Genomic DNA, 21,127 nt, shown 5'->3' with positions numbered 1-21,127 from the left:
GATTATTGTGTCTCTAATTGTTACCAAAATATGTCCAAATTTTAGTATTGTCCAAATTAAACCGAATAAATTGATTGAATCGAATTAATAGGTCCAAAAATAAATCAGGATATAATGAAATTAAAAAAAGATTAAAACTGTTAAAATAAGAAACAAATCGATCGATTCACTCATTAATATATATTTATTTTTTAAAATTTTTATTTATCTATTTAGCTTTTTATTATCGATTCAACTTCAATCCAACCCCATGGCCCTTAACATTCTTCCATTTATGCTTTAGGTCAATATTCCGAACGATTTTGAAAACATTAACTTGTATAAATGGTATTTGCCACCATGGAAAATTCACTTCATGGTAAAAAAAAAACACGTGGTATTTTAGCATATTAAGAATTGTGTTGCCGAATATATATGATGAGTCATTACGAGAATTAGGTTAAGAATTTACCCGTTTTAACCGTTATGAACAAAATTATTAAATTAAAAAAATAATAATAATAAAAGTTGAGATCAACAAAAAATAAACATGTAAATTATGTGAATTCAAGTGAAATTTTCTTATTTTGTAACTTACGATTTATTCTCACCGTAGATAACTGTATAGAAAAGCACAGGAGTCACTCGTCCCTACCATTTTCATCTATAAAAACCCAATTAACGCGTTGATTCTTTCCCCTTCGCTCTCTCCCCCAAAACATTTCGTCTTTGTGTGTCTCTCTCTATACGTATATTCACAGACGCGCAAAATATATACTCGTATACTCATTTTCTATCTCTAATGGAGACGGCCGTGCAGATGGAGGAGCTGACGTCGGGTGCGAGCGGCCGGATAATTCCGCTATTCAGAAACCTTCGGCAGTCAATTCTATCATACGATGCCTTAAGAAAATCATTTCTATTAATTTACTCGTACTTCGTCTGGATCCTTCTCCTCCTACCTCGACGCCACCGCCTGGCCACATCGCCTCCATCATCCCCCACGGTGGTGGCGGCGACGGTGAAGCGGAGGAAGTTTGGACTAAGGAGAGATGAGGAGGATACGTTGAGGCGCAGGGCCCTTGCTGAGGCTATAGAAATGGTGGTGGAGGATTCCGGTGACAGTAACAGTCTGTGCCAGTGGAGTACCTCGTTGTTTTTTGGTACTCGACACAATGCTCTGTTCTGCAGGTCTTGGTTCCCGGCTTCCGGTGACTTAAAGTACGTTTTTCTTATTAAGAATTTTGATTATCGAGATTCGCCATTTGATTGTTAAAGTTTTGTTTAATAGTGTATCAATTCTCTTGTTGTTAATCCGTAGTTTAATTGGTCAGTATTGTATTCGAATTAGAAGCACGGTCTTTTTAAATACTTTTTTTTTTTTTTAAATTATGTGTACATTCATATACACGTTTTGGAAAATTATTAGTGAGTTGGGTTTCTGATGGAAGAAAGAGAGAATTTTGTGTAATTGATGACTCCGAATGTATAATTTGCTTGCTTTTTCTTCCTTCTTTGATTTTCTGTTGATCCCTGGTGGAATAGTTTTGGTTGTGCTTCATTAATTTTGTTGACATTGGAAATACCGGGACTTCCATGTTGACTGTTTTATTAAACTTTTTCCCCAAACTGTGCAAAAAAGAACAGTGCTTTCTGTGAAAGGGGAAGATGGCTAACCATACTCCGATGTCAAAGTTAAGTTTTTAGTGAATTTTGTTCGGGTAAGAAAATTAGCAGAATTCTGGCTTGGGCCTTGGGAAGATACGTATGTGTAACTGAAGGGTGATGTCCCTGTTATAGTTCAAAGGAATACTGCCTACAGCTTCATCTTTGCAAAGAAAATATGCGAATTCTATGTGCATTTGTTTGTAATCCACTGCATCGAATTCTTAATTTTCTAATAAAATACTGGAAAGCTGGGATTTACTGTACAAGAAACGGATGAGGGCTTCTGCAGTTGATGTCTTATTATTATTTTATTTTATTTTTATTTTATTATTATTATTATTATTATTATTTTTTTTTTTTTTGGTGTGGTTTTCATCCCTTCCCTCTACAAAATGTACAGTTACCATGTTATTTGCTGCCTTTAGTTTGCTTTCTGGACTTCTCTCTTAAAGACCATTTTTCATTTTCAGGGGTATTCTGATCATCGTACATGGACTTAACGAACACAGGTCTGGCCTAATCCGTTAGGACTCTGTTTTACTTGTTCTCTTTTCATATTATTCTTCTTGTGTAACATACACTGTTCTTGTGTTCTATTTTCAGCGGACGATATGCTTATTTTGCTAAACAATTAATCTCCTCCAACTTTGGGGTCTATGCGGTGGACTGGACAGGTAAGTATTTGGAAGATTTTTTCCAACTCTTTAGATTATCTCTGGAACTCCTCTCTTAATCTGTTTCTAAGAAGCCATGAACTTGAATTGATTTTTATTCAATATCAGAACATTATCTGAATATGTTGCAAGGCATTTGCAAAGTTCTGTTCATGGTCTTACCATAAGTGGCCCTTTTTTTTTTAAGAATAAAAAATTGTGAATAATGAAATGAACAAGCATCGTTGTTAATTCACACCAATTTCTGTCTGATTAGTTGACTAAATTATTAATCCCTAAGTGATATATAGTTGATGCTCTGATTCTATTTCACATTTACTCGTGTTGAATAGCCCTTTATTGATCTTTATTTTTCCATGCTCTGCTTTATCAGAGACTTCAAAAGGATTTATCATTTTGGCTTTAAGATTGGTAAACTGAGTATCTGTGGCATTATAATTTGTTTTGATGAGTTGGGATGTTTGTTTGTATCTCTCCCTAAAAGAGTTAATTTCTTTCATAGGTCATGGGGGAAGTGATGGATTGCATGGATATGTACCTTCATTGGATCACGTTGTTGCAGATACTGTAAGTGCAACTTTATGTATCATTCCATACTCATCTTGGCCTCTTGGCAGTGACTTCTGTTATCCCACCCTACGTAAAGGTCCTCCCTCAGACCAACATAATCTTTGGCTGTCATTCATTGGAGTGATTATATGTTGTTTCGTAATAATATGAAATAAATAAAGCTGGATATAATGATAATGCATTTTGCTATTTTAACAGGGGGCTTTCCTGGAAAAGATCAGATTGGAGAACCCTGGAGTACCATGCTTCCTATTTGGTCATTCAACTGGAGGGGCAGTGGTTTTGAAGGTAAGGCTTGTTGGAGAATTACGCAATAGACTAGATACTTTCTTCTTCTTCGATTTTCTTCATTTCGTTTTTTTGGTAAGTTCTTTGAACTTCCATGATCTAGGGTCTTACTATCGAATGCTGGATTTCTGCTCGTATTATATAGGCTGCTTCATATTCACATATAGAAGAAATGTTGGAGGGAATCATATTGACCTCACCAGCTTTGCGTGTCAAGCCAGCTCATCCTATTGTTGGGGTAAGTCTTTACGTTCCTTCTCGTCTTGATTTTTGAAGGATTTGTCACTGATTAGAGACGGTCTATTTGATTAAGCCTATGTTTGGCAATCATTAGTTCAAAACTCTTTTTTCTACATAATCATATTCAAGCATACATTCACACACAATAAAATATTATACACGTAAACCCAAAACTTTGCTCTACTTTTTAACCACACCTCCTAAAGATTACTATTCAAAACATTGTTTTTCCCAGATAATAATAGTTGTCAAACAGAGGCTAATTCTGCTGAACTCCCTAACCTTTTTTTCTCTTGCCTTGAAAATGTATTCCCTTTTTTCTCTTTACAAAGAAGGAAAAGCACCACAACTTCAGTTATATGCTTTCGTTAGCATATCTTGCTGATTATAAAGCTATAATTACCATGTGGAATCTCAGTTTTGGCACAATAAAGATTTTTTTGGTATACTTTTGTGCAGGCCTTGGCACCAATCTTTTCACTGGTGGCTCCTAGGTTCCAGTTCAAAGGTGCTAACAAAAAGGGCATCCCGGTTTCCAGGGATCCTGCAGCACTCTTGGCAAAGTACTCGGATCCATTGGTCTATACTGGACCCATAAGGGTCCGAACAGGCCATGAGATCTTGCGCATCTCTTCTTACTTGACCCGCAACTTCAAGTCCATAACAGTTCCATTCTTTGTCCTTCATGGAACTGCAGATAGAGTTACTGATCCGTTTGCCTCTCAGGATTTGTACGATGAGGCAGCATCCAAGTTTAAAGACATTAAGCTTTACGAGGGCTTCTTGCACGACCTCCTCTTCGAGCCTGAGCGTGAAGAAATTGCTCAGGATATCATCTATTGGATGGAGAAGCGATTAAGTGCATGCAACCCTGAAAATGTCAGTGGTTGCTGGTAAAGTTGTCAATCTATAGATGAATTGTTGAAATGGTGCCTGTATTTGAATTAGGAATGTTGCCTTTGATATTCTAATGTAATTAATTAATAATCACCATGAAGACTCGAGACTCTATTTCTATAGCATATGTGATGCATTCTTAAATGGACGATTCAATATCAGTATTAGGTATCTCCATTTATCATCTTTTATTGTCCAAATTGTTACGAGGAAAGAGAGAGAGTGTGTGTGTGTGTGTGTATATATATATTTGGGCAATAAAAGATGATAAATGGAGATACCTAATACTGATATTGAATCGTCCATTTAAGAATGCATCACATATGCTATAGAAATAGAGTCTCGAGTCTTCATGGTGATTATTAATTAATTACATTAGAATATCAAAGGCAACATTCCTAATTCAAATACAGGCACCATTTCAACAATTCATCTATCGTGTCTCTCATTCTTCTAAAACTCCTTTTTTCTAATTTTCAATTATTCACAACATAAAATATTTCACATGCAAACTCAAAAATTTTCCCACTTTATTTACACCTCCATCTGATTGACACGAGATTCCACGTCCCACTTTATTTATTTATTTATTTTGAAACATTTCCAGTCATTTTGGTCTTTTAACTATTTCTTTAATTTGTTTTTGTAAACTGACTCCATTGAGTTCACCACCAAAACAATATTCTTACAAAAAAATGCCCACCAAACGGGGCTAAATTGTTTTACATGATACCATGAATTAAAGCTACCAAAGGTACCTCCCCAGTCTTCAATGCTCAATGCCATCAGAAAATTTGGTAGTTTTCTAGTTAAACGAACAATAATTTTGTATTTCACATCTTTGGATTAGAAGAAAAATAGACAACTCCATATGTAGTCTAACAAAACTGGAAAACTTCCTTGCATGTAAAAATGGAGCTGCTTAGTGTTTAAATATTACTTCTCCATCTATCTCCATAATTTGGGTTTTTCTCCTCTAATCCACACATATAACTAGCAGCCCTTGACTTGTAGCTGCCCATCAGTATCAGCAGCCAACTTGACATTTGCAAAGCAATAATTTCACCAAGTTTCTGAAGGCCGCAGGGTTACCATCATGCAACCAGAAAAAGCTGGAACTTGAAAAGTGTCATTCGGATTTCCTGCGAATTCTCTTCTTTTGTTTCTCCTGCTCTCTGTACCTTCCACGACGTTCCTCTCTCTGGCGTTTCTTTGAAAGCTGCTCTTCCTTTAAGCGCTCCACTTCTTGTGCTTTCCTCTTCACCTCTTCCTTGAGCTTGCGCTTTTTCATCTATGAAAAGATTATTACGAATGTCAAAATACTTCTGAATCTGACAAAACATGTTTGCCTAAACGTCAAAAGAAAATTATAGCAATTACTAAAAGTAACTTTTTGTTTTCAAACATGATTGGAAATGTTACTTTTCACTAACTTCAAAGTACAAAAAACATTGCTAGCAAGTTAAGTAACTTATTTCCAAATTCAAAGTAAAATTCTTGCTTATTTACCGATAATTAAACTTTTTAAGCTTAGCCAAAACATGCTTGTCACTAAAGAAGAGTAAGTTAAGCACAATGTTTCTTTCAATTGCAATAATCTCATTCTAGGTTGCCAAATGAACACTAATGACAATTACCAGAAACCACCAGACTTCACATGAGAGATTCCACTTCAGCAATAAAAAAACTAAGACTAGAAAGGCTGGGTAGCATCATAGAATGGTATAATTCCAAATAACAAAAGGTCCAAACAAGCCATTTTCTCTTCTACATTTTAGTTTTCCAATAAATACCTTTTCATTTCTAATGAGCTGAAGGTGTTGAACAAGGGTGTGCACTTTTCGTTCATGAGGTTCCATAACAACAGCTCGCTTAGTTTCAAGGAGTGGTTGCTTTGGAGCAGGAATGTTCTTGGGCTTTGAGGCAAATGGCAGAGCTTCCTGTAGCGATGGGGGAATAACCAGTGGATTGAACTTCTTTGGCTTCCTTTCAATTGGCTGTTAAAGTAAAACAATACAAAAAATAAAAGGTAAGAATGCTGTACGCAGAAAGGAATGTATTTTGTTATTCCATGTCTTTCTTTTTTCTTTTTTCCTTTTTCTATTTTTTGGGGTAGGCTGGAGTACAAGAGGGAAATGAGTTTAAGACAGCAGCAAGTGCTCACCCGATACAGTGAATCCTTGTTGACAGGTACAGGAAGATTGTGTTCTCTCCTCAATTCAGCAACTGTTTTCATTCCTTGCCATGTCTTATCACGTGGCTGCAAGGCTGTTGTTAATGGATTGTAAAAGCAAGGTACTTCAACTTGAGTCCAAGCACGCAGAAACACAATGTCGCCCATTTTGATTTTATCCTCAAATGTGCATCTAGCAATGCCTTCTTTAGCATGACCGCCCTTCTTATATGACTTGTTACCAATCTCTTCTTTTGCAGCCTAAATCAAAACAACAGAAAAATAACAATGTCATATAAGTTCCTACTTCCAAAGCAATGCAAGTTTTCTAGCCGTCACAATCCCTATTAAGTATGTATAGTACAACAGTTGAACAAAGTTTGATGAAAAGGAACAAGAACAAGCACAAAGGAACATATATAGCACAACAATATTCAACTAAGCCTTATTCTCAATAAAAATGGGGTCAGATCACTACTATTACTTCATTGCTATTGCTCCATCTACTAAAAGATCTCGTGCAACTAAATTCTCGGCACCACATTAGAGCATGTTAGTAAGGTCTACACCTTTTCTAGCTTGCTCTACTAAGATCTCATCACTCTAAATAATGAAAGGCACTAGAGGTCTACACAAGACCTGTCCCCCACCACAACCAAGCCACAATTTACTTGTTTCTCCACAATTACTGCCACCTCTGCTTGTTGGGATGTGACAAATGAACTCATCCTGTATTAATTGAATTTTTAACTCGAACATTAACTTGTAAGTATTTGTTCTGTTGGCTGCACATGAGAATGTATCATTTCTACCATATACACAACAAAATTTTGGTACTTTATTTTATGCATTTTTCTTTTTCGCCCAACAAACTCTCATTGTTGACCTCCTGTAGAAAATGCTCGACAATTCCAATTATACGGAAACTTTTCCCAGCACCCTGTTCAGTGGATCCCCACCCCGAAAAAGATCAGAGATAAAAGAAAAGTTTCTTATAACTGTTTTCCTCTAATTGCCACTTCTTCCTAATGAATTAGACTTCCAGATTTTCATAGAATGTGGATAGTCCTGATTGATTCTATGATGATGGAAAGAGATTGAAGTAACAACGGAAACTAAACTTAACCATTGACAATTATGTGGGGTTTCAGGCTCAGGCGGTTAGTAAGATAGATACCTTTTTCACTTGCCCACGTATTTTACTAACAGTTCGCACAGCAGCACCTTCAAACCTGGCTACTTCAAGATCTGAAGTAAACATGCCCTCAATGAGAGCAGTCTTCTTGAAGACCTTAGTGGGATAACCAACAAGCTTGATCTTCTTCATTATCTTTGCAGCATGGTTAAATTCCAGCACTGTTGCAGTTGCTGTGATCCTAAATGTTGCCTGCAACAAAAACCAAGTCAAGAGGGAAAAGAAAACAAAAATTTATGTTTTTTTCTTTAAGGAAAATAAACAGTGAATTGCTACATTGAATAGTTATCAGCGGGTATAGAACCTCTAATTTGAAAAGGCAAATGTTTTGTTGGGCTTTGTTAAACATAACACCAGAATCTATAGCATCTCTAATTTGAACAAGCAAATGCTTTGTTGTGCTCTGTTAACATGAAACCAAATTCCATATGCTCCCCTTTGGAATCAATACAGTTGAATATCCATGCAATCTAACAAACTAAAACTATAAACATGCAGTACCAAAATGCTGGGAAAACCAGTGTTTCAAAAGCACCTGAGAAGCACGCTTGGGTTTCGCCTTATGGGAGGCATTCATTAGTAGCCTAAATGTGCTTACACTTTGAGTGGCATGTGTCAAGACTTGTGCCTCAAGCCACAAGCCTCAAGCAAGCGGGAGTGTGAGCCAATCGGCCCTCCACTTTTGAGATAACTGTGGGACCAATATCGGCCTTTTGGGCTGTTCATTTCGTCCCAGAAAATTTAAAGGTTTTTTGTGTTAAAGTAAACCCTCCATAAAAGGTAAAAAGAAAAGAATTTGATATTAGGGAAGTGATCCCACATGTGCTGTGCCCTAGCCTTCGAATTCAAAAACTGAAGTATGACCTCCGAAGTACTCGCAGTTTTTTTGAGGTAGATGACAAGTTATAAATACCTTACACTTTTCTTATCCTTCTTTTATATTTGACTAGGTGTTGTCTCCTCATTTTTCTCTTTCCTAGTTTAATTTTTCTTTAAAGTCAAAGCAAATAAATTCTTGCAAACAGCTGGCCGTCAGCCAATTGTTTCAGTTGTTTTAGACTTTCAGTTATGATTGTGGATTAGTCATCTCATTATGTGATCACTACCGTAGTAATTTATTATACTATGTTTTGTTGAGATCCGTTTTATGTTTGTAGTTGAATATTAGGCATTTAAGAAATGTTTTATTATAGATATTTTAGACAGTTTATGATTCATTATGAGCATAATTTGTATCTTTATAAAATTTTTGAATTTTATTAATCATTTAAGCGATTTTTATGACTCAAAGCACCATAGTTTTAAGACTCACATAACGAAAGCAAAATGCTTCAATATTCACTTTAGCCTTTCGAACACTAGTACAAATACACATTATGCACCGTGTACAAGGAAAAAGTAATAAATTCGATAATGGAAGTCATGCTTTGGAATCGAAAATTTCATGAACAATGTTAAGATAAGAAATGAGCAACGTAAAGAATTTAGTAGATGAAGCTATAAAAATATGAAATCATCAACATAAAGAATTTAGTAAATGAAGCTATAAAAATATGAAATGAGCAATATACAGATTATCTGTACTAATTTTGCAGACTTGACCCCTTAAAAGTCATTTTCCCTAGCTTAGCTTTCTGGTGCAATTTGGAAAATACTGTAATAGATTTCTTTAAAGAAAAAGGTCTCTCAGGTTGGTTAAAAGTCCTACGTTAAACAGGAAAAATCCCATTTCATTCAGGTTTTCAATTCTGAAATTCACATAGATCACCAGCCATGGTTATTATGCATTTAATTATTCAGTGCTCAAATTTGACAAAATAATCCCATAAACCCAGAGCATATTTGGCTATGCTTAAAAGTTACTTTTTAGAAAGGAAAAAGGTCTTGCTTTCTTTTAAAATGAGTTTTGTTAGTAAATAAATTAACTTAAAGTCAAACTTGCTTCATGCATAACCAAACATGCTCCTGTTCTTGCCTTTACTTTAAAACAAATATACATCCAAATCATAATTACTTTGCGCATAACATAACCAAAACCTAGTAAAAAACAGAAATTATACCTGGTTATTAGATAAGTTCTGAACAGCAACCACTCCAGTATGGGGAGGCGCAAGTGGACCCCAGAACATGGCAACACAATGCATGTGTTCAGGAGTGTATTTGAGCATGCGATATCGACCATTGCGATCCTCAATGGCATATATGGGAATGGTCTGATAGCGTCTCCATCCCATAGAAACAATTATTGGGTCTCTAGTCTTCAATACTTTCTTGTGCCATCTATGCCGCTTCAGCCGTACCTTTAGAAGGGAACAAAATAAATAAATAAATAAACAAGCATGCACTTGATATGTGATAAACAATGAGTAAAAAAGTACGTATATGCAATTAATAATTCATTCAGGGCTGTTTGGTACAAGGTAGTAAATAGAACTGACTGGACACTACGATGGCAAAAGTTTAACTTATTTTTCTTTTATAATATGGCTGTATAATCATCCGACTTATCAAACAAGCACTCTGTATATGAACAGAACAAGTATAGTGTTACAACTTTCAACCTCATCTGTCCCAAAAGCAGAAATATAACACCGAAAAGGAAAAACACGCCACTTTCTAGGTTGCAGGAAGCAAATCAAAATATTTACGTAGTACTAGAAAACATTGTGACTTCAAAAACTGGACACATTTGGAACAAAAAAATTATAACAACAATTTTCAAGCAATGAACAAGCTCAATCAACATATCTGTGATATAGGACTTTTGCATTTTAGCTAGTAGACAATATGATTAGGCGTAGATTTGCTATAAAACAAAATTCATTCGAAGGCAATCAGTTACTCGAATCATATAGCAACAAGTGTGAATTTCGTTATTTTATATTTCTTGCCTTTCGACCCCCAACAGAATATAAAATGATGCGATATTTCACTCAGCATCTAATTATTAGCAAACCAAATAAAGCAATATATCTTCCTCCATCTTTCTATGTTTCCTCTGATAAAAGAGGTGGAACCCGATATACAAGATCCATACTCGAACAAAAATATGGCAAGTTTAGGAAGCGTATTCCCAAACTAATGAACGTTGCTCCAAAAGCATAACTAATGTCAAATTATTCCTTTGACAGGAGAGAAGAACAAAGGGTAATCAATCACCGTTAGTAATAGGGGAGATAATTCTTTAATAAGATTCAGCAATACTAGTATAAGAGGAAATAAAGAATAACCTAGCACAACAGTCAGCATTAGATAATAAATAAATGATAAAAGAAATGTGTTTCTAACCTGCATATATCCAACATTCTCCTCTCCAAGTGCAAGTCCTCCAACAAGAATAGCGTGAGCAGGATCAAAATTTTCTACCATTTCATAAGGAACACTAGAAACTTCAAGTCTAAGATAAGTCCCTGCTCTGTAACCTTCTATCTCAATACGAGTAGTGTCGTCTAGTTCATTGAGTTCAGCCATATTTACTTGTTTCCGAAGTTCAATTTCCTCCTTCAACTGCAGAAATACTGAATAAGTAACTTTCTTGATTTTTGCATATTAGCTCGTATCAGTACTAGAGATATTACCTTATCAACATACCCACTTCCACCAGTTTGTCCACGGCTAAAGTTGGTGTCACTTTTGCCATCATTGTCTTCATCAGGCGATTCAGAACTGTCATATGTGTATTAGAATTAAGGGCACAAAGTTCAATTATAACATGGATGCCATATAAATTAGCAACATAAGGCCTAACAACCGCGGTATTGTAGCTAGTCATAAATCTAAAGAGATTTCAAGACCAGAATCCTCTCTCCACTGACATCAAGAGCAATCACTAAATCAAGTCAACCAACAAAAGTTGCAGGAATGGTTCATAGTTAAGTAATTCTTAAAAAGAAAAATCAAGCATTTCAATGCAGATCTAAATACAAATTTTGCCAGCAATATATCCTTATTAGCCAACACAGAACAACGATATAGAAAAAGAGATGTGCAAGTATAATATATCTAAGAGAAGGATATTGGGAATCAAATTTTGCACGAAGAGCCAGTTTTTTCAGTCTTCTCTCCTCAGCAGTTAACTCATCATCCTTATCGACATTACCAAGACCATCTGTCTGAGTACTCTCATACTTTTGACCTGTTTCCAAGTCTTCAAATTCACCAAATACATCATTATTGTCTTCATCATTATCACCAGAGGTGGCTTCTGAAACTTGACCTCTCATTGCAGCCTTAGACCAATCTCCAGTAACAAAACGATCACGGATGCTTTCAATTAAATCTTCATTCTTCCAATCCTTTTCACTTGCATAGTGAATGAATTTGGAGCAGTCTTCAATGTCCACATTATCATCATCAATTCTGTCCTTTGACTTCTGCAATTAATCAATTAAAGAAGCAACAAGCATTATGCACTGTGCCAAGATTGACTTTGAAAATAACCAAGATCATTACATTGCAAAAACAAGCAGTGCATGTGCGCGTGTGTGAGAGAGGGAGTATACAAGGACAAACCTTATTTCCCTCCCCTTTAGGCTTGAAGAATTCATCATCCTCACTTTCTTCCTTCTCGCTGCTGTTTTGCTTCTCATTTGAAGACTCTGACACAGGTTTCCCATACACGAGTTGCATGAGATTAACATTCTTTCTCGAGGCAGTTCGTTCTGCCAAGAATTCTTTCCACTTTGAAATGTTTCCCATGTCCTCTCCTGCAAGAACATGCATAAACTGATAAGGAAAAGGTAAAATTTTCTTGAAACACAGAAGGAATCTTTTGGAAGGTGTAAAGAAAATTATATATACACAGAAAGAGATGTTGTTCAAATCATATATATTCAAAGTAATAAATCCAAACTATATATACGTAAAAAGAGATGCTTTTTCAAATCAGATATATCCGCGGTTATGAAAATCCAAATACAAACATGTACTAATATTATTATATACAGATATCTAACTGAAGTAACAAAGATTACCATCTCTAGCATGATCTTCATCCACATCTAAAAAATCAGAATGAGAAGACGCGTCTTCGTCTTTGTCACTTTCTACTTCAGTACCACTAGAACCCTGATCATTATCATCTGCTTCATCATCATCAGAGTCCTGCATTGAAAGGATACACAACATGATTGAGGCAAAAGCCACATACTTGATTGTTGAATCGAAATCTCTATGAAAACAAACAATATTAAAATTCCAACAGGTACCAATCCAGAGAAAATTGATACAAAATCACTAATGTGCCAAGTCGCATGATGTTCAAGAATAGGCTGTGTTCCTGTGCTCAGGCCTTGAAATACGAAATTCATTCTGAAATGTATTCACGTTTTAAAGAGGCCCAGGCAACGATCTTAACATGCAATGCTAATCTTTCAAAACGGACAAGTTTCTAGATTTCCTTCAGTAACACCAGTACTTTTATGCCTATTGAAGACTTAGCTCCAAAATTTATTTTCATCATATAACTTTATGTTTAACTTGGCTATTTGTTGCATCCTTAAAAGATTATAAATGTCTCTATCTTTTATTCTTAGTATCTTTACATTTTAAATAATATTGTTTTTTGTACAACAAATAGACATGTAAATTGGACAAAGGCAGTTACCACGAAAAAGGGAGAATAGACACTCTGGTTATACGAATACTCTTTTCATTAATCTGTGTCTGATCACTATAACCTGATCATTATGTTCCACATTCATGTTTGAGAAAGAAGACTACCACCACAATAGGATACCATTTGAATGATAATTAAAATTACCTTCAGATGATCAATATCCATGTCATTTTCAAAAATAGCTTTTCTTCGCACCCTTCCATCATGGAAATTTATCTGTTCCTTAAAGTTTCTTTCAGCTGGAGGCTGGTGATCTGATGTAAAGTAATTTTCCTCATCAGAACTATCATCTGAAGTTCTCATAGATAAGTTCTTTTTAAGAATTTTCTCTCCATCTGAAGATTCTATCCTATCTCCATCCTCAGCATCAGTATCTTCCTCTGACTCACCATCTTCATCTTGTATCCCAGATCGATACAGCTCCGCAGGCTCCAAGGCTCCCCTTTGAATACCTGAGTCAGGAGCATCTGTTGAACCACTTGCTGCTTCTGATCTTCTCCCAAAGATCGAAATATTCTTCTCTGTTTTTTCATCTAGTAAATATTCCGGATTCTGCAATGATTTAACCATTTCGATGCCATGGTCACGTTTCTTTCCTGTGAAAGGAAGACCGCATGATAGTGAAGCAGAAAGCAAGAAGTAAAATGCCAAGAAGCTGACTGAAATAAGATAGTTAATTTTTTGCCTCTATAATTTTTCAGTTCACTATCCTTACTCTCTGCTCTAGTTTCCCTATATTCATAGTAATTAAAATACCGATGAGGGACTTAACTAAGCACGTGAACTTTTAGCTGGCAAGGTTTCATCCTTAGTGCAAACTTGTAAGTTGTAATATTCAAATCCTTGTTTAACGTATGTGTATATTATCAATGCATGTACCAATATGCCCTCTTTCTCAGAAACTTCATGAAATAATACAATAAAGGGGAGGGACAGAGAACAAAGATGTCCATGCCAATTTCTAACACTTAATATATAACATGCAGTAAACCAAACATAGAAGAATTTGTGTAATTTATTTCTTTCGAAATCACGACTATCCAGATTTTGCAGTATTAAAAAACGGGAAAAAAGTACAAATGAAAACAAAATATAAACCTCTTTGTGTCCCGCTGGCATCAACTCCATCTTTAGAGTACTGAACAAAGTCATCTTTTATAGTTATGTAGACAGCATCCTTATCATATAAGAGATCCCCTAGTCCAGACATAGGTGCATAAAACAGCTTTTCTTTATCACGTAGTCCCTTCTTTTTGGCAGCTGAAGGCAGAGGGCAAGGATCGGCTAGGGCAGTAATGTCATCCAATCTATAATCACCCACGCCAGCAATATGCACCTATTGTATGTTATAAACTAGTTACACAATAGTTTGCACAAAGGAATATAATAAGCTCTTTCGGCAATGAAAATAGAAAATCATATCATAGGAGACAGGAAGGTACCAAATAAGGAATTTAATTCCACTGCACTCACATGAAAGTACAGATCCTCCTACATCTATATAAACACTGGTTTATCGAGAATACACAAGAAAGCATTCCAATTGTTGATTAATTGTCTAGCTTAGAACCACCAACAGTTCATTATCTAGTAGATCTTTCCTTTCAATACTCTATCCAAGCTACATACATATATGTGTATATATGTGTGTGTATTTACTAAATTGTTCCTATCTAAAGAACGCTATTGGATCAAATGACAAAGTCATTGATTTGAAAAATATGGCTTCCCCATTCCTTAGCCGGAAAGATACATGACCACGAAAGAAGGAATCGAATTAAGTAGAACAAACTGACTGGGTGGTAAACCCATGTAAACTAACGATATCGATTATAGATAATTAATTAACCCAAAGCCTAAAATGAAAGATAGCCTATAAAAGTCAAAAAACAAATGGTTCAAGATAGAAGTATATAAAAGGAAAGTTTATCACATATGGACGCCCAAAACAAAATTTTATTCACTTCTTGAAGAAACAAAGAATATACAAAAGATGTAAGAGACAGAATGAGTGCAAATTAGTAAGGAAGAGAAAATATATAAAGATCCTAGTCCACAGCATCATTGAACTTCCACATAAGCTGACCCAAAAGTTAACAGAGATAAACAAGACCGATGAAAAGTTTCGAACAGCAAAAATAGGTATTATAAACACAGTTAAAGTTTTACACCGTGACCCCTGGTTTGACAGCATTGTGATGGATATGTAGAAAGTTTTCAGGATGCAAAATCCAACAAAATCAGTTGAAATCTTCCATCTAGGGCATTCTGGTCCAAACTTTTCTACTAACCCATTTGAGGCTTAAAATGGAAAATGAAAAATAAATGAATTTGGTTTGTGTTGTTTACCTTAGTTCCCTTCTTCAAATTACAGCCACGCAAATAACCATACAAGGTCACATTTCTGTCACATTTACTATTCATGCGCACTGTCTCTGGATGAGTAATATCTTCAAAGCGATCTACCAAGATGTAAGGATGAGAAACTCTCCAAGATAAAGGAGGAAACTTCATAACCGAAATAAATCTTGCAAGATTATGTATTTCGCGCTTAGTGTACCTGTTCATTGGCAGACCAATAGAAACTATGTAAATGCCCATCATTAACCCGTTAATTATTAATAACCAAGCTGAAGGGAACAGTCACCCACTTACTTTCCATGAATAAGGCCAGATAAATAAAATAATTTGGCACCGTCATATATCTCAGTCCAGAATCGATGCTTGAGTCGTTGCTTTGTTTTCTTGAGTTTTTTAACATCCTTAAACTTATCGAGGTGTGTAAGAACACCCATTATTTTAGGGAAACCATGATTTTGTAATATGTTGAGGAATTCAAAGGTTTCCTGCAATTGGAGGTAGAGTGCTATTATATGTAAATGACAAAAAAATGTATGTTCTAGTTTATGATAAGCAAACTAAATGCCAATGTAACTTAAACCAAACACAGAGAGCAAAAAAGATTGCCTGCCTGAGGAAAAATCAGACAGTGGCCGGTGGAAAATCCAACTATATTCGAAATGTGACTATTTTCAACATAATTTTGCAAGAAAATCTAAACCTCAGTGAACAATGAATCCAACAGATGGAAAGTATGAAAATAATTCAGTGATGGCTGGGAACTTTATCAATTGATGAAAGGTGTATATTATTATCTTGCATGTACAGATTTCCTATTCATATCCTTGCAACAAAAGAAATGTGATTCTTCTACATGACCTGACTGTTTTTGGGACCAATTTGCATGTTCCCAGTTTAGAGTTTTACTGTCCAGATAGGACAAAGGTGATGGATTAACAAACTTCACCACAAACGGACAGGAAATCAATGAAGTTTGCCTAATCTCACTATGCCTCCTTTGTTTGACCTGAGTGAACTGCTTTCAATTCATAAATTAATGGCATAGGTAACCTAATCTCCATATCTGACCAGATCTGCTGCCCCTGGGTCTGACTCGACTCTAATCAAAAATCTAAATTTTGTGTCAATATCTCCATAAAGTAATGTATGCATCTTTGTATGTGTACTTACCTCCTTCAGATGCAGATGTGCTCCTTAAAACTGCCTGATAATTGGAAGAAATTACATGCAAAAAGCAGAAAACAACAAGTAGATGCTCACCATTTCAAAACCATAGCTTCCATCAATGAGAAGCAAGGCCAAATCAGCAAACTTAGCACAATCGATCATCCCATTAATGTCATTTGGACACTCCACAAACTGCAGTCTCCTTTGCTTACCTACACCAAAATAAATCAACAAAGCATTTATCATTATCAAGCCAATAAAAAAAGTAAGCACCAACATAAATCATTGGAATTTCACCCAGTCAGCATCCCCAGTTAAATGATACATTGGCCAGAAAAAAAAAAAAAAAAAGCGGTATTGGTGTTCTCTAGACTTCAGTCATTGAAAACATGTGAAAATTATTTGAGGTGATCTTTTGTAAATGGAAAGGCTCATTCATGCTCTAATTTTGTTCTCTGTTTTTCCAAGTGGCAGGATTATGAAGTACAGCAACTTTGTTCACTTTTCCTTCATTTTTGTTCAATCCAACATTGATGAAGCCATCGTAACACTGATCATTAGAGAAAAAGAAATAGAACAAGCTTGTTCAACCTGATACAATAGTAATTGGACCTCGAACTTCAGGTAAATTATGCTTCGTGTAATGCTTTACAAGACATTTGATCAGCAAGGACTTCCCAACCTGCAATGTAACCAACGAATCTCATCGAAGTCAATGGTTGTTGCATAATTGATAACCAAGAGGAACAAATGTTACGTTTATACAGACCTGGGGAGGTCCCTGGACTACAACAACGAAAGGAGCAGGTTCTCCTGTGGAACGATCCATCGTTGGGATATGAAGCCTCCGCTGCTCCTTTTCGGTAGCTCGTGCTTGCAATCGTTTTGCTTTGACGGTTGAAGCAAAGGCAAATGCCTATCCACAGACAATACATTATAGAAAGAGCAGTGTCATCGTGTCAATGCAAAAGACAACTAAAACCCCATGTTTAATGATGTAGGGCGAAATTTGTTCTTTAAAAAGCAAAGCCAAATCCTCCAGAATTATATAAAACTAAGAAAAATAAAAGCATCTATGTACAGGTACATTAAATGGTTGTGTTTCCTTGAGTTTAGTAACCCACATTACTTCTGTCAAATATATGCGTGTGTAAACAAATAAATCCCCAATCAAATAAACCCACAGTAATCTTCATTCAATCAACTAATAGCATACCTTGGGATTATGCAACTTTTTCTGCTCTTTGGAGAGTTCATCGTTCGAATTCGGCTTATATTTCAATTTCTTCTTGGCAGAGGCTCCTACTTTCCGTGACCTGTGGGACTTGTGTGGCTGCTCACTGTTCCCTTCCTGTTTCTTCTCCTTCGCCAAGGTCATAATTCAGCTTGTCTCTGGCAGTGGCTGCCAATAGGATAAAGGGCCCAGAATAAAGGCAGTTGGTCCTAATGGGCTAACAAATTTCAAGAAAAATGAAATTGGGAAAATGCCTATACACAGATAATACACTATAGAGAGAGCAGTGTCATCATGTCAATGCAAAAGACAACTAAAACCCGCTGTTTAATGATGTAGCGCAAAAATTTGTTTCTTTAGAAAGCAAAGCCAAATCCTCCAGAGTTATACAAAACTATGAAAAATAAAAGCATCTATGCAAAGGTACGGTCAGGGGCGGAGCCACCTGGGGTCCACTGGATTTTGGCAATGCCGGTTCCGTGATTTTGGGGGCTGAGGCGAACTTCATAATTTGTATGAATGCAAAATTTGTGTATTATGGTACTAAATGTGAACTTGTTAACTTAATACTTAACTGTAAAACAAAATTTAAAAAAAAAATGCATTATAACCTTTGTGTGATCCCCATTATTTGCAAAATTTGAGTATTACGGAGCTCAAAAAGCAGATCCAAGAAGCCAATAAGATTTGAGTTTTGGTACTGTTTAAGCATTGGAACTAATAAATAAAGATTAATCTGTTATGAAAACCATGGCCAAGGTGAGCAGCTTTTCATTGGTTCAAATTCCTAAACAATGCTCTGTTAGACTATTAGGATCCCTTTACCCTTCCACTCAAAACAATCAAACTTGCATACAGGCTCCCAGTCAATAAATATCCTAGTGCTTAATTATTAAAAAAATTCTCTTTTACATTAATCTTTCTCTTGAACTTAGTACACAATGCGTCTCTTTCTTTTTCGCATTCCCGAAACAATACTAGAGCTGTGGATATTCATAGTTCTTGACTAACATTTATACAGGGAAAGCAGTAACATGGAAATTAGATCATCTATAAAGTGGAGCTATCAGAGGATATTAGACGTGTGAAGATTGTGAATTGCTCCTATAAGCAATTCCACCGGAATTTATATATGGATAGTTACACTTTCAACTCTATACTGTGGGACACTGCAGACATTCTACCCAGTACCCACAGACCACAGTACCAAGAATTGAAACTCCATCTTAATTATCACAATAATAAAGACAAATTTAAAAAAAACAGCCCTATTCAATCCGCTTGATCTGAGAAATTCTTTGATGCAAAAAAGAGAAGAAGGAATACATAGAAATCAGATTTTATACCGGTAGGCCGGCAGTGGCACGGCGGGCGGCGGACGGCTGAGAGAGAAGTAAGAAGACAGAGGACGGCGTCGCCAAGCAGTCAAGGTACGGGTGGGTAAGGTGGGTTTTGCCTCTCTCTGTGGTTCTTCTCCCGGGTAGAAACCGCTGCAACTGCGGAGGGTTGAGGAATTGTCTCCCAATTTTAGTTCAATACCGCAAAGAAAACCAATGCCTCCATTCTGCCTTGCGAAACAGACATAGGTTATCCGTTCATGGGCCGGCCTTTTATTTGGGCTTCACAAATATTTTTGAAAAATTCATATCTATCCTATTTCAAAAATAAGAAACAAAATTTTAAATTTTAAAAATTAGATATTAATTAAATTTTATTTATAAAATAACTAATTAAAAATATTTTTTATTAATTAAATATATTACGATCGCAGTTATACACAATTTGATCACATATTGTCGAATTAATTGGTCACAAATTATTTTAAGTCACAAATCAAAAATTTTATATGTCACAAATCATTTCACGGTCACAAATCAAAAATTTTACAAGCCATAATTTTTTTATAGGTCACAAATAAAAAATTTATAGTCACAATTTATTTATAATTAATTGGTCATAGATTATTTTTCAATCACAACTCAATAAATTGTTAGTCGCTGTCACATTTTTTGGGTCACATATTATTTATATGTCATAAGTTATTCATTTTATCTTCACATATTATTTATTATCACTAATGAATCAAATGAATGATCACAAACACTCTATACTTCACCCCATCCCCAATCCTACCCCAACACCAATTAATGGTTACAAATTAACCAACTAATTAGTCACAACATTCTTCATTCCACTCCCTCCCAAAATCCAATAGTTGGTCACAAATACCCAAATAATTGGCCACAATCGCTCTTATCCAACACCGCCACTGCCATCGCCAACATCACTACCATCACGACCTGCACCAACATCACCATCTTGCATGTTCGCATTTTTCATAGAAATATAGGAAAATCACGTGTGAGATTAGATTTGATTGCTATCGAGAGAGGCTCTTAAATAAAATAAGAACATTGACCAACAAGCATGATTTCAAATTGTCAATTTAAATTATCGAACTTAAAATGGATTAGCAAGGGGGATTTCACATCTTAGCAATACTTCTTGCAAATTTGATAAACTTTTACTTTGCTTTCTATTTAATTGATATATTTAATAGTGTTAGTTACAACTCAACTCTGCTATTCGATTAAGAGAATTATTAGCTTTAACTCGATCAAACACATAGTCCTCGTGGGATCGACACTCTACACACCACTTTATTACTTGTTCACGATCCCGTTCACTTGTGGGTAATCAAACGACCAAATTTTTGGCGCCGTTGTCGGGGACTATTGTTTTTTACTAGTTTTAGTTAATTTTAACTTTAATTTGATTTTTTTAATTTTTAGTTTAGTTCATTAATTTAGAATTTTTTTACAGTTTTTCTTACTTTCTTTTTTAGGACTTTGTATACGAAGTTCAAGAACTGGTGATCTTGCTCAATTTGACCTAGAAATCGAACGAATATTCAACTTTCGAAGAAGACAATAGCTTGAAACACACCAAAAATAGAAAGAGGGAGACATGGCAAACGAAAATCCAAATCAAATAGCCATTGGCGCTAATTTGGGAGTAGCACAACCGAATATCGCTGCAGAGGATGAAAATGCAAGGCTCATGG

At 35.6% G+C, this 21,127-nt stretch overlaps 2 protein-coding genes across 3 annotated transcripts; one reads left to right on the top strand and one right to left on the bottom strand.

Annotated features, from left to right (window-relative positions):
- The first annotated feature begins 667 nt into the window (after positions 1-667).
- Positions 668-4,502, top strand: LOC111398664 (monoacylglycerol lipase-like). The gene is made up of 7 exons (XM_023025677.1): positions 668-1,200; positions 2,118-2,156; positions 2,251-2,321; positions 2,824-2,888; positions 3,090-3,179; positions 3,325-3,417; positions 3,879-4,502. Exons 1-7 carry the CDS (start codon positions 782-784, stop codon positions 4,314-4,316), a joined length of 1,215 nt encoding a protein of 404 aa, XP_022881445.1. The 5' UTR covers positions 668-781; the 3' UTR covers positions 4,317-4,502.
- A 478-nt stretch (positions 4,503-4,980) lies between these two features.
- LOC111398663 (ribosome biogenesis protein BMS1 homolog) lies at positions 4,981-19,621 on the bottom strand. 2 transcript variants are annotated; one of them, XM_023025676.1, is made up of 19 exons: positions 19,410-19,621; positions 18,046-18,280; positions 17,599-17,745; positions 17,421-17,511; positions 16,923-17,041; positions 15,957-16,147; positions 15,651-15,861; positions 14,400-14,637; positions 13,446-13,897; positions 12,658-12,787; positions 12,197-12,390; positions 11,702-12,057; positions 11,263-11,359; positions 10,973-11,191; positions 9,745-9,984; positions 7,667-7,876; positions 6,481-6,750; positions 6,110-6,313; positions 4,981-5,607 (listed from the first exon to the last, which is right to left on the bottom strand). In XM_023025676.1, exons 2-19 carry the CDS (start codon positions 18,205-18,207, stop codon positions 5,446-5,448), a joined length of 3,693 nt encoding a protein of 1,230 aa, XP_022881444.1. In that variant the 5' UTR covers positions 18,208-18,280; positions 19,410-19,621; the 3' UTR covers positions 4,981-5,445. The 2 variants fall into 2 exon arrangements, with proteins under 2 accessions (XP_022881444.1, XP_022881442.1); XM_023025674.1 differs by having other exon boundaries at positions 18,046-18,231.
- Between the last annotated feature and the right edge of the window lie 1,506 nt (positions 19,622-21,127).

The sequence above is a fragment of the Olea europaea genome, chromosome 8, assembly GCF_002742605.1.
Source record: "Olea europaea var. sylvestris chromosome 8, O_europaea_v1, whole genome shotgun sequence".
Taxonomy (NCBI): Eukaryota; Viridiplantae; Streptophyta; class Magnoliopsida; order Lamiales; family Oleaceae; genus Olea; species Olea europaea.
This window is presented reverse-complemented; position numbering and strand designations above follow the sequence as displayed.

Excerpts from the sequence above, each read along its gene's own strand:
- LOC111398664 (XM_023025677.1), top strand. The coding sequence starts at position 782 with ATGGAGACGGCCGTGCAGATGGAGGAGCTGACGTCGGGTGCGAGCGGC. Across the intron at positions 1,201-2,117 it reads CCGGCTTCCGGTGACTTAAA|GGGTATTCTGATCATCGTAC; the intron begins GTACGTTTTTCT and ends TTTCATTTTCAG. Across the intron at positions 3,418-3,878 it reads CAGCTCATCCTATTGTTGGG|GCCTTGGCACCAATCTTTTC; the intron begins GTAAGTCTTTAC and ends ACTTTTGTGCAG.
- LOC111398663 (XM_023025676.1), bottom strand. The coding sequence starts at position 18,207 with ATGACCTTGGCGAAGGAGAAGAAACAGGAAGGGAACAGTGAGCAGCCA. Across the intron at positions 13,898-14,399 it reads TGCCAGCGGGACACAAAGAG|GAAAGAAACGTGACCATGGC; the intron begins GTTTATATTTTG and ends TTCCTTTCACAG. Across the intron at positions 6,314-6,480 it reads ACAAGGATTCACTGTATCGG|CCAATTGAAAGGAAGCCAAA; the intron begins GTGAGCACTTGC and ends TTACTTTAACAG.